The sequence below is a fragment of the Oculina patagonica genome, chromosome 4, assembly GCF_052425735.1.
Source record: "Oculina patagonica isolate OP01 chromosome 4, crgOcupat, whole genome shotgun sequence".
Lineage (NCBI taxonomy): Eukaryota > Metazoa > Cnidaria > Anthozoa > Scleractinia > Oculinidae > Oculina > Oculina patagonica.
The window spans coordinates 19,633,131-19,646,476 of NC_135761.1; the positions used below are offsets into that span (position 1 = coordinate 19,633,131).

Consider the following 13,346-nt stretch of genomic DNA (forward strand, 5'->3'; position numbering starts at 1 on the left):
CTCTTGTTGACAATGTTAGAATTACATGAAGGGGAGACTAACTTGAGGAAGTCCGCTGTGTGAAAAGTAAGGAAACAATCTCACAGCATGCCGATTTACCAAGCGTACGCATGAGTTCACTACTAAGCATGAAGACTCCTCGATTGAAAAGCACACGAAGAACTCAGTTTTAAAGACAGTTTATTACAGATACATTATTTCTGGATATATTCCTCGTTTCACCCGCGATGACAACCATAGTTAGTAGAGGAGTAAAGATTGTGGCCGATCGAAATGGAAAATCTTCCAAGCTTCTTGGTGAGTTTGAAGCAAAGACGGTCAAAGACAACATTCCTTTACGAAAACAAGGTGAGCTATTGATGTTCATTTTTTAACAGATTAGAAAAGTCTTTGGTACTTAGATTAACCAGCATTCAACCTAATACACTGTACATCATTTTTAAACGAAGCTGGGTTCTAGCTCTCAGTCGTGTACCGGTATGTCAAACAAGGACATAGACTTAATGAACTGAAATTCGTTTTGTATTCGTTTTGAGTTGTATTCAAAGCATACCTTACTTCTGGTTTTTCCTATCCGCGTTAATTTGTTTATTCTGTAGTTAACTCACCGAAGTAGGAAGAACACACCACTTTTAAACATTGGAAAGAGTACAGAACAAGTAGAGAACAAAATTTACATGAAAATTTGTAAGAATGTGGTCGAGTCAGATGCAATACAGTATGGGGCCCAGTTCTCGGCCACTATAGACGTAAACTAGTATTTCTTTTCTCAGAATAACCAAAGAAACTTGAAATTTCTCCCAGAGCTTTCTACATTATTCAGCTTTTTGGTGTAAAGCTATCGACCGGTTAATAATTAATTATCCCGAACAATAATAAAAATAAAATCTCCTTTTGTGGGCCCAGTTCTCGGCCACGCGGCCCAGTTTTCGGCCACCAAAAAGCTTATGCGTAATTTCCGTATAAAAAGGCTGGCTAAATTGCAGAATACCCCGCAAGTAAAGCTGTTCCGCGTAGCCACCGAAAATGGCTACGCGGACCGTCCGATCAAACGCTACTGGGAACGAAAGTAGTAAGAATAATTTTCTCACTCGTCAACGTGTTTTAAATCGCTTACTTAAAATTTTTGTCGGGTGTATTTTCGCGGTGAGGTCCACTTTAGTTTGCTTGCGGTTAGTTTCACTCCGGTTTGCTTGCGGTTAGTTCCACTCTGGTTTGCTTGCGGTTAGTTCCACTCTGGTTTGCTTGCGGTTAGCTCTTATTAATCGGGCGTGTCGGGCGTGGCCGATTTAAGGTTTACCCTTTGGTCGTCCTAGAGCGTAGTCTCCTGGCGCGGCCAAAAAGACGGGGATAGCTCGGGGTTGCTACAAAACCGCTACGGGTGACGCATACCGCAATGGTTTTCATTTTAGTTTTGACAGGAAATCGTTGCAGGCACACTTGGTCGACTTTTGGGTTAATGTGTAATCAGGTTGTGTTTTTTTGCTTCGGCGGAAGGACAGAGAAAAAAGCTTACGGTGCAAAGTACAGTATGGGGCCCAGTTCTCGGCCACTTTTGACGTAAACTTGTATTTCTTACCTCAGAAGAACCGCAGGAACTTGAAATTTCTCCCAGAGCTAGCTACATTATTCAGCTTTTTGGTGTAAAGCTATCGACCGGTCAAAAATTAATTTGCCCGAGCAATAATAAAAATAAAAGCTCCATTTGTGGGCCCAGTTCTCGGCCACCTTGGCCCAGTTCTCGGCCACTTTTGACGTAAACTTGTATTTCTTACCTCAGAAGAACCGCAGGAACTTGAAATTTCTCCCAGAGCTAGCTACATTATTCAGCTTTTTGGTGTAAAGCTATCGACCGGTCAAAAATTAATTTGCCCGAGCAATAATAAAAATAAAAGCTCCATTTGTGGGCCCAGTTCTCGGCCACCTTGGCCCAGTTCTCGGCCACTTTTGACGTAAACTTGTATTTCTTACCTCAGAAGAACCGCAGGAACTTGAAATTTCTCCCAGAGCTAGCTACATTATTCAGCTTTTTGGTGTAAAGCTATCGACTGGTCAAAAATTAATTTGCCCGAGCAATAATAAAAATAAAAGCTCCATTTGTGGGCCCAGTTCTCGGCCACCTTGGCCCAGTTTTCGGCCACTAAAAAGCTTGTGCGTAATTATCTGTAAAAAAATGCTCAATTAATTTTCACAGTCATAAAATCACTCTGTAAACCTATTTATACTATATCGATCCCAAATTATTTTTATGATGCTTTGTTTTACTTTAGAAAAGAAGGATTTTAACGCGCCTAGTTGCCTATGTGCAGGTTCTGGCAAAACCGCATTGTGTGACCCGTGCATTTAGATGATTTATTTTGCAGTGAAAAGGTCTTGAAAGATTTAGGTGTTGTAGAAATAATAGACAAGACAAGAGTCAGCTCAAAACTTAGAGATAAGATTGAACTTTATTTTTAAAACGTTTATTTCTTTCATTCTGGCAGCAGCAGATGAAATTATATTAAAAACCAAGCGCTAAGCTGTGATAGCGAGCAGGGTGGCCGAGAACTGGCAAATACGCAAACGTCGCAAGAAAAAATTTCGAAGTAAATTAAGACCAAAAAATACAACGGTTCAACGAAAAGTTAACTAAAGTAGAAAGCTGAATTATTCTACGTTTCACATGCCAAAAATTAGCTCGTATGGTGGGGGCTTTTGGATAAAATACGAATTTAACTACATCCATGAATTTGGAGCCGTAAACAAACAACTTTTTCGGGAATGCAAATTCACCTACCTTCGCGTAAACTCGACGTGTGAGCTTTCTATATCGAATTGAACGATCAAACTCAAGATACCTAAAGCACATGAATCAGTCTATCGTTTGAAGGAAATACCTTTTTCTTTTGATTCAACTGGAGTGTGAAAAAACGCGTTAAACACAAAGTGGCCGAGATCTGGACCCGGCCGAGAACTGGGCCCCATACTGTACTGATATTCACCATTGTGAAATTGCACTTACTTTGACAAGTTAAAGTTATTTTTGTAAATGAAAAAGGTAACGTCATTGATGTCACGCAGTGTTTTTTTTTAGCAAACTAGATGGTTTGCTGGTTTCTGACTATGAATGGGGGTGTGATCTTGCGGTATATTTTTTGAGCCTGATTCCGCCGTAAAACTTTTTTTTTATTTAGCAAGAACTGTGTCGATTTTCATTTCTGAACAATTGGTCGTCAAGTCGTTTGTCACAAAGAGTAGAATGTTTGTACAGCATGTTTTGGAATTATTTTAGATTTGGTTAGTAAGACGCTTCTGAAGACCTGAGCAAAACATTGGGAATGTACAATATTAATAGGAACTTGAATGGAATTTTTCACAAGTTGGATAAAGGTATCAACTGAAAAAAATGGAATTCAAAATGAGAACTTGGATTTTGTTGTAATTAAATTTTATCGCGGATTGGATGCATAATATCACGGCTTTGAAAGTCTTCAAATAATTAGAAAGGTTCCTTTCTTCCTTTTGATCTTATTGTTATTTTCATGTATTGATTATTCGAAAGTGGTTTTCGTTGATACGAAAAAAAAAACGGGTTTTCACTGAATTGCTTGAAGTATTTTTAGACGTGATAATATTGGCTTAATCAAATTACATTGTGCACGAAATATTTGTTATTCTTTTGTCTTGAAACTTTGAGGAAATTGAAATTTTTGTTTGACAGTAGTGTATGAACGGCATTTTATAGAACTGAATAAAAAATAAGAAACATTGATAAAGGTTATTTCAAAGATTTATTTTGCCTGATTTTGAAGGGTTTCAGGAGTTTTAAAGAGTGCTGGTAAACGGCTGTATGTTGTTTGTGATTACGGATCTTATTTAGTTTCGAACGCTCTAATTTTTGAAAGGTTAAAACAGGTTAAAACCGGGCGGTTTCATGAGTTTTTTGGGTAGAAAGGTACGGTGGTGGTCAAAAAAAATGTTTAGAAAGGAATGACTGTAGTAGCACGTAAGTCGGAGGTTTGCGTGAGTCACGGGGTATAGTATGCGTGAGCTGGATTTCCGGCGTCATAACGGCATGTTTTGTTTACTGAAAGATACACTCGACGTTTAGTTAGCTAAGTCGGCTTGGGAAACTATTTTAAAAATGAATGTTGTAATAGTTAATTAATAGTAATCTAGAATTAACCCACTCTCGATTGGAGTCTGTTCTGGATTCGCGCTACCTTTTCGCCGCGAAGGAATTTTGTAAAATTTCGCTAGTGGAAAGAGGTACTGTAAGAACAGTATCAATAACTCAAAAGGAGGAACTTCTTTGTAGCTCTGAATTAAGACGTATGATAAAATTTTAGAATAAGAAACTTTCGATATATGGTTTTCATATTGTTTTTGTCAATTTCCTTTTGTGGCAGATTTTTTGAGAATCAGCTTTTCTTTCGTGTGATGACAGACACAGGACAGAACGAGAGGTGGATGAGAAAGATGCCGGAGATGAATAGGCACCGAAAAACGACAAGAACCGTCAAGGACTTATCTTTAGAGGGCGGGGAGTTTTGGCATACTGTATTTCGAGGACTGGACTGGACTAGTAAAACGCGGACTAGTAAAACGCGGACTTGTAAAACGCGGACTAGTAAAACGCGGACTCAGGTAAAACGCGGACTTGTAAAAGGCGGACTAGTAAAACGCGGACTAGTAAAACGCGGACTTGTAAAACGAGGACTAGTAAAACGCGGACTTGTAAAACGCGGACTTGTAAAACGAGGGCTTGTTAAGCACGGACTTGTAGAACGCGGACTTGTAAAACAAGCGCTTGTAAATCGGATAAAACTAAACGGTTTAGCGAGCGAAACAATTTGTGTTTGAAGCTCTTGTGTGTTTCTTCGACGGCATTTTTCTAGCTTTTTTGAGCACTCTATGGTCTGTTTTAGCGTGGAGATGTTTTTGCAGTATAGCACATGTTCGTTCTGCAAACCCCTACTAAAACAACGGGATTGATGCTATGAGTTGTGTGCATATGTTTCTTTCTTTCCACTACTTGACGTCTGTTGAGTGCAGTCGTTTGTATTGCTCGCACGAGGTAGAACGGGGCCCGTCCAGAAATCAACAGTCAATCGTAAATAAAGGTGACGGGCCTACACGACTCCTACGTTCGTGACATTAGAATATTTGCCGTTAAATGTTTAAATTCGGTCTTTCGACCTTATTTGCTTCTGACTTCTTTCTGAGGGTACTGTTTTAATTTGGGGGCAGTATGTGGTAAATAAAGGTGACGGGCCTACACGACTTCTACGTTCGTTACATTAGAACATTTGCCGTTATATGTTCAAATTCGGTCTTTCGACCTTATTTGCTTCTGACTTCTTTCTGAGGTTACTGTTTTTTTGAGACATTATGTATTGAAGAGAGCCGTAAGATGATTGTGGCCAAGGAATTCGAAGTGTCTAGAGGCGTTTTACAAGTCCGCGTTTTACTAGTCCGCGTTTTACTAGTCCAGTCCAGTCTACAAGTTAAAGACACATCAAGACCACCCCACTGTGAATTGCCATAGCACAGACAAAATTATAGTCAATATCTTATGTGTTTTTAAGAGAATTACATAAGAACCAAGGCATGTCTTGTCTTGCCTTACATTGACATGCAATAATTTGGAAATGCTAAGCTCGTAACAGTTTAAGACAGAATCCATCAGAAATTTGAGTAACATTAATTTTAGTTACGCAAAAATTGAGCACCAGAATAATTTAAATCCTTGTGTTCTTTCATACCTTGTTAAAGGCTTGACATGTGATAACACCAACATAACACCAACAACAGTTCTTTATCAGTGGGGATTGAAGAAAAAAATGGAAACATCATCACACAGTTGACCCCCATGCAAAAACACTCCAGGATGTCACGGGACTGTTTGGTGTCCGTCTGCCAATTTCTAACTTCAAATTCCAATGTTAAATTCACATTCAATTTTCAATAGTTCTTAGTTGTCTAAATTTTACTAATTCTTTTAAAAAAACTATCACCTGCCAAACATCCCCCAAAATCACTCAAAAAATTACAAAATACCGCAATACATAGATACATGGGATGAGTGAAGTTTCCTTGGATTCCTTGAAACACCAACAAGATATTTCCGTTTAAGGTGGCTGATAATGGGTTTCAGTATTTCCCAGTCCTTATACTTTGGTTCAGGACTATAAGCCTTCATCAATTGCTATTACAGTAATGGTATGAAACAAATGTTCAATCATTCATCAACAAGTTGTGATCATTTTCTTGACAATAGTAGTTCCCCGGTAAACAGTTGTAGTACTGTCCCATCAAAGTGCAATGCCTGGAAAATACCGAAAAGCACACGACCTTCAGGTGAAACCGCACCTTACAGTATTACCAATACACTGCACTTTGCTAAGTCTTAAAACTTTACATTGTCTAGTCGTCTACTTCAATCGTTTATTTGTATTGTGTGAGATACATTTATAAATTGAAACCATCATGTCATTAAGTAATAATGCAATCTCGACAACGTTCTAGATATTATATTATGCACACTAATACAGCTCATGCAAGCCCTGTGACTTACACAAACACAGTCGGACTGAGTGCTACTTAAGTAACTGCTTCGTGGTTTCTGCTGTACTGAACCCTGCCTTTCAAGGCAAAGCGCCCGATTTTAAGCTTCTCAAGCTTCTCAATGTTCTTGTTTGTTTGTAAAGGAAGCACACTAAAACTAACTAAAGCCGTTTGTTCGAAGGTCGAAAGCTATTGCCGTTCAACCATTCATTTTATACGAAACAGGACGAGGTAAGATTTTGACAATTATCGATTCACTGTGTTATTAACTTTGTTGTTTCTCGTTGTTCGTCGCAATTTTGAAACACAAATAGTTTTATTTGCTTGATGGCATAGACAAACGTTTGTGAGTGATTTTCGAGTGTTATGAATAAATTTCGACTGCGTAGACGCGTAGACGCGTAGCCACTTTACTAGTAAACTTCGAGAGTTATGAATAAATTTTGACTGCGTAGACGCGTAGACGCGTAGCCACTTCCTAGCAAACTTCGAGAGCTATGAATAAATTTCGACTGCGTAGACGCGTAGACGCGTAGACGCGGAGCCACTTTCCTAGTAAACTTCGAGAGCTACGAATAAATTTCGACTGCGTAGACGCGTAGCCACTTTCCTAGTAAACTTCGAGAGCTATGAATAAATTTTCTCGGCGTTTACGCGTAGCCGAGTAGCTGGCTGCACAGTGTAGCTAGAAATGCGGGGTATTCTGCAATTGCTCCAAAAGGCTCAATTAATTTTCACAGTCATAAAATCACTCTGTAAACTTATTTATGTTGTATCGATCGCAAATTATTTTTATGAGGCTTTTTGCAGGTTCTTGCAAAACCGCAGAATTGTGTTGTGTGACCAATGCATTTAGATGGTTTACTTTGCAGTGGAAGGGTCTTGAAAGAGTTAGGTGTTGTAGAAATAATAAACAAGACAAGAGTTAGCTCAAAACGTAGAGATTTAATTGAACTTTATTTTTAAAACATTTCTTTTTTTTTATTCTGGCTGCAGTAGATGAAATTATATTAAAAACCAAGCGCTATCACGAAAAATTAAATAAACGCCGTGGCGTTTAATCGAATAAATATGGTACATAAAAGAATATAGCACAGATTCTAAAATGTTATGCGAAAGATCATGAAATTTTCTTAAGTTATAACAACCAAGCTGATCCTGAAGTTATAATGTAGGATAAGGGCTTGGAAAAAAATAAATTCCAGATTGCCCTGTGGTTAACAAGCAGCTCTCAAATTTTGCTTGCCTAGGACTGTGCATGATTATGTTTCTTAGTAAACTTGTGACTGTATAATTTACATGTAGACGACTTGCCTGGGCCTTTTAACCTAAATTACGCAAACAGGCACGAAAAATTAATTGCTTGACAGAAAAATCTACTTGCCCCAGATAATCAGAGGGTACTTTTTTAGCCCTGTGGCTATGAGCCTTGCTTTCTGGAAGGTTGCACATGACTCGTACAATTCTTTAAGCCTTTCAAAGTTTTCCAACTTAAAGCAGTGACTAAATCAAATATTTTTGCCAATTTTTTTTCTACAAGAGAAGTAGGATTAGTTTTTGATCGTGAAAAAAATAAGTTCAAAATGGGCCTGTCTGCGATGACTCGAGGATTATATAATTAAAAGTAAATAATACATACATGTATTATTTATTTACATGTACAACAAGTTTTTTGAGGTCAATTTCGGTGAGAAGTATTTATGGAGGGTGTAAGATGCAGTTTGAAGTTATCATTTATTTTGGTAAATCTGTTGTCTTTCTAAAACTTGCTGTTAGGATTTCCATACTTTTTGCCAGGATGCAAGTTAAGAATTTTACAGGTTTTTGATATGTATAAATTTTGTTTTCAGCGCAGGGAAAACAGTCAAGGGGTGCAGTTAGTGAAATTGGTGATGCAGGTAATCATTACATAAGTGTCAGCTTATACCTTTCTTTAGCTAGATATTAAAGAAGCTCCATGACACATTAGTGCATGAAACTTGTTTTTCAAGTGTAAAACTTTTGGGTGTGAAAAATGGTATGCGTTTTAACCCCTTGGTAAGTTTACATTGTATATTTCCCTAAAATCCTCGTTCAATTGAGGAATTTAATATACACAATTTATATGTAACAGCACATGTACATAAAATGTTTTTATTGTTCAAGTAAAATGTTTTCGTTGTTCATACAATGCACCCCTCCCCCACCGTGGAGGAGGGGTATGAGGGCAAAGAACCAACAAGATCTGCTACCTGACCCGACAAAATACCGGAATACTTGTAATGATTTTGTGGGAGAAGTGCAAATTGACCTGTTGTGTTTGAATTCCTTTTGTTAATACCTTAATTAAACCTTAATAGCTAATAAGCTCAAGCCCTAACTTAACATAAATTGTCTTGTTGTGGTACCAGGCAAATGAAGAAATAGAACTTAAACTCAGCTGAAATTTTACGTGAACACAAAGACTTAGTAAAATTTTAGAGCTGTTTAGGCCAGAAAAGCCAGCTGGGCTTGTTGATGAACCGGCTAAGTGTTTTCTTAGCTACATCCCTGATAAAAGTTTTAGGGAGAATATGTAAGCTTTCCTGGACTTAATCACAGTACTTTCAACAGCACCTGTCAGAGATAAATAATTATAAGAGTCTCAAAAGACACATCATTTTGTAGGGAACTCTTGAATTAAGCCGGTGTTTCACACCCCAAAACATTCATCAAAGCCTCGCCATGTGCCGGGTCTTTTTGATAGCACTATTAGTGTCTTCAGTAGGTAAAACAAGGTTTTGCTGACACATTCATTCTGAAAGGACTTTTTGGTTCTAAACATACATGTATCCCCCAACACATTCCCTGGCCCATGCAAAAATTGGAAAAATAACTCTCTTTTTTATGTATCTGTATAATGTTCTGAATAAATTCAATTAAAATTATAAATATTCATTTGATGTCAATGATCATCAACAAAATGGTATCTGTTATTTTCCCTTTTTCAGGGTTAACACGAGTAGCAGAATTTCCACAGAGAGTTGTAGACACAGAGAGAGAGAGAGATAAATGAACAATCAGAATATATTATTTCTTCATTGCATGTACAACTAATACTTATGTACTCTGTGTGAAATACAATTTATGTGGTCAGGTGTAATTTTAAAGTTAATGAAATAGAGCCAGATAAGGCTCATCCATGTACGTATTTCTTAAGGGATCTCTGACAACACAATATAAAAATCATCCGGCTACCCAAACATTTGTGGGAGGTTTGGTGACCTAATGGTTATTGTGCTGGACTCCGGATCGAGCGGTCCGGGTTCGAGACCTGGCCCGGGCACTACGTTGCGTTCTTAGGCAAGACACTTTACTCTCATAGTTCTTCTCTTCACCCAGGTGTATAAATGGGTACCGGCTTATTTACTGCTGGGGGAGGGGGGGGGGGTTAACCCTGCGATGGACTAGCATCCCATCCAGGGGGAGTAGAAATACTCCTAGCCGCTTAATAATGCTGCAGAAACCTGGTTACGCTCCAGCCTGATGAGCAACTTGGCTCAACAGCAGGCTTTACCTACCCAAACATTTAATTCCCAGTGCCCACACTGTGAAGAACAGTAATCATGATAATGAGATACACAGTTCATCAATCTCTAAATTAATCTCACATGTTGCAATACAATAATAACTGATAAAATATATGTTGTTCATAGGCAAATTTTTACTTCACCAAAACCGAACTCAGTCATTAAATAATAAAACATTAAACACAGCTGTTTTGTTTTGTGGGTGTGTCTCACAGATTAGTTATTTGTTGTTATTTATAGTATCGGGAAATAATACTGTCACTGTTCCAATAGGGCCCCCGTTTGAGGGGGGGGGGGTGGGACAAGCTACATGCAAAACTTTCCAGTTGTATGCTATGTACAGCTATAACATACCAGTTATGGTGGGTGTATGGATATTTTCTAGAGCAACGCTTTCTTTGTTCTAGTTTCTCTTTGAGAGTTTATATATCTTTGGGAGGTTATGCACAAACTGCTAGATGATCATCCTCTTTTGATTGATCAACTATTTTTACTTTTATTTGGTGCTGTTGTTCATGGTGAAAAACAACACATAATATATATAAAGAAAATAACACGAATAAAAAATCATTCTAAAAAAAATGTAAAGGGCATATAACCGGGGAGCTCCGCTTTTAGGCTTGCCTAAATCTATATATTAACATTCACAAGGGAAAGGTGCGAGTGGGATTCTGGGTTGGAAACTGCAATCAAGGTCACAAGAATGCTGACGCATATACAGGCTGGGCGACGATGTCCCGGGTCTTCATTGAAGAGGTGCCAAAAGCTCAGCAGTAAACACGTGACACGTGATTCACTGGACTTTATAGAAGAACTTTAGCATAGTAAGGATAGAAAACACTGCTGTGTTTTTTAGAAGCGTTCCCATCACAGATTTGAAACTTCTGTATCAAATAAGAAATAAAGTCCAGGAACATTGTTAAATGGCCGTCCGTGTTTCATTCACGTCTCCTGATAACTTATATGTGGATTTCTAACGTGGAGCACTGAAAGAGTATGCCCTGCAAATGCAACTGAAAAACTTGGAGATACTATGTAGTAAAACTATCGAAAAAAACTAATAGGTATTAGTAGAAACTCGGCTGTGTTCTATTGGAAATCCGCGAATCTGATTGGTTCTCCCACTGATTTCTATTCGCCGATAGAAAACAGTCGCGCGCTCGCGTAGCTCTTTAAGCGGTAAATTTTCTTGATTTTTGTCTTCAAAGTGCACAACATTGTAGGTTTTGGACTGAAATCCTTTAGAGCGATAATCCTTTAGAGCGATAAATCCTTCTATGAGCGATAGTCAACTCGGCTGCGCCTCGTTGACTATTTGCTCATAGAAAACTCGGGCTTGTAGTCTAATTGTTAAATATTGTTTACAGTTGAGGCAGAATTTAACGATCACATCCAGAAGCTTGTGTGACTTCCAATTGCAAGTCGTTCATACTTGAAACCAAAGTCAAATATCACGCATGTTTTTTATTTCATTTTATAGGCCACATGCTTAGATCAGTATAACTCATACCCAGCGTGACGGTTGCACATTCGTTCGTTCAAGATTGAAAGTGAAAAACACACATCATTTTAATTTCAATTCAAGAAAAATTCTGGCAGCTTTTTGCATCTACCCTTTTTAATTTTTACATGCCCGCTTACCCAGGGGGAGCTAGTCGGGGCGAAACAAAGGAAACCGGAAAGAAATCGACTAAGGTTTTTAATAAGGGAAGAAAGGGTGAGGGCTTGGTCCTCGGAACTTACCTTTCCCATTTAAACTTTGTTGAGTTTCTCCCTTCCCGGGAAAAAGGATATCTCTTGTTACTAGACAATTAGAAAGTAAATCATTTCCCGTGGTGTACCAATCGTTCTGTGACAAGGATCGTTTCACCCCAGTTAATATTTCCCAAAGAGGACTTTGCAGGATCAAATTGTAATTTTATAAGAACAAAATTAAATACCCATTTACTTACAGTTCGCTGACTCAATTGGTAAAAACACGTGTTTGTAACACTGTGACAGATCTGAGTGATAAAACGGAAGCAGAATAAGAATTATTTTCCCTCCTTGTGGAATTTGCAAAAACCTGTAGTACTTTCTAATTACTTTTTTTATCTGCATAGTGCATTTTACAGTCTAGCTGATCTCTTGTGTTTTCGATATGAATTAAAGCAAAACGAGTGCTGGTTTTGAATTGCATTTCCCGCATCACACAAGACTTCTATTTCCTGTTGCTGTAGTTTGCGCTGAGCTAGAATCTTTTGATAACTATACTACTGGAGTCAGGTGCCAAGACCCGAATCAAACTGAAATCGACAATTTAATGTATATTATTTTGAGGCAGTTGTCGTTAGCTTTCCTCAGTTCCGTGTATTAAATAAAACGCTTAGAACAAACGCGTCCATCTTCCTTTAGTTCGTATCAGTAACGGAGAACGTAAAAAAAAAAAAACGTTTTCCTCTTCCTTCAGTTCGTGCGTGTCAGCAACAAAGAATGTAAAAAGAGAACGTTCATCTTCCTTTAGTTCGTATCAGTAACAAAGGAAGTCGTTTCTTTCATCTGGCTTCTTCCTGTGGTCCTTTGGTCACATATTCAGCAACGTTTGATCACAATTGATGAACACATTATAACAGCCTCTTGTCATTGGACAGTCAAAAAGCATCTGTTTTACGAACCAATCATTTTGTGACCCTTGGCGCTTAAATCTGTAGCAATACGAACGCGTTAAGCAACGTAAATACAGCTTATGATATTCATTTTGCTTCAGTTTGCAACAGCAGCTGGTTGGAAAGAGAAGAGAACAAGCTGGACTAGTGTATGTGCACAAAGCTTGCTTATGGTGAAGCTTTCATTGCTTTGATCCATGTAATATTTAATTTATAGCTGCTTGTCCTTCATTATTCATTTCTATGTTGTTTCAATCCAGACAGAAATTTAGAGCACTCACGCTTTAGAGGTGAGCACTTAGACAAAACAACTGAAGAGAAACCGGTACGTACTTAGGTCCTCTAAAATAGTGAAGTGATCAACAATATATCTTGTTCCTATGTTTAACAATAAGTTAGGATCGCTGTGACATCTTTAGGTCCTTTAGAGGCGTTCAATTGTTTGTCGTAGACTCCGTTGTTTGCTTGTCATGGCGTTGCATAATACTTAGCCCGGGGAAGTTAATCGATAAAAATTGATATCGGAAAATCATTCGATAAATCGATATCTATCGATGAATTGATTTTTAAATGATACCGATTTTATCGGTCAATCGAAAAAAGTCGA

At 38.1% G+C, this 13,346-nt stretch overlaps 1 protein-coding gene and 1 long non-coding RNA gene across 7 annotated transcripts in view; both read left to right on the plus strand.

The window, feature by feature from the left end:
* Positions 1 to 13,346, plus strand: part of LOC144651781 (collagen triple helix repeat-containing protein 1-like) — a 51,122-nt gene that overhangs the window by 27,166 nt on the left and 10,610 nt on the right. Inside the window, exon 4 of one of the 5 annotated variants that reach the window (XM_078511764.1) lies at positions 10,851 to 11,000. The exons of 3 other annotated variants lie outside the window; for them this stretch is intronic. In XM_078511764.1, coding sequence (XP_078367890.1) covers positions 10,851 to 10,871 — 21 coding nt within the window. In that variant the 3' untranslated portion in view covers positions 10,872 to 11,000. Of the gene's footprint in view, positions 1 to 10,751; positions 11,001 to 13,346 lie in introns of those variants that run through there. One more of the 5 variants, XM_078511765.1, reaches the window with a different exon arrangement.
* Positions 78 to 10,434, plus strand: LOC144651981 (uncharacterized). Of its 2 annotated transcripts, XR_013570391.1 has the most exons (3): positions 78 to 348; positions 8,397 to 8,444; positions 9,516 to 10,434. It is a non-coding gene; the product is annotated as an uncharacterized LOC144651981 (long non-coding RNA). The 2 variants fall into 2 exon arrangements; XR_013570392.1 differs by lacking the exons at positions 8,397 to 8,444; positions 9,516 to 10,434 and adding an exon at positions 4,389 to 6,498.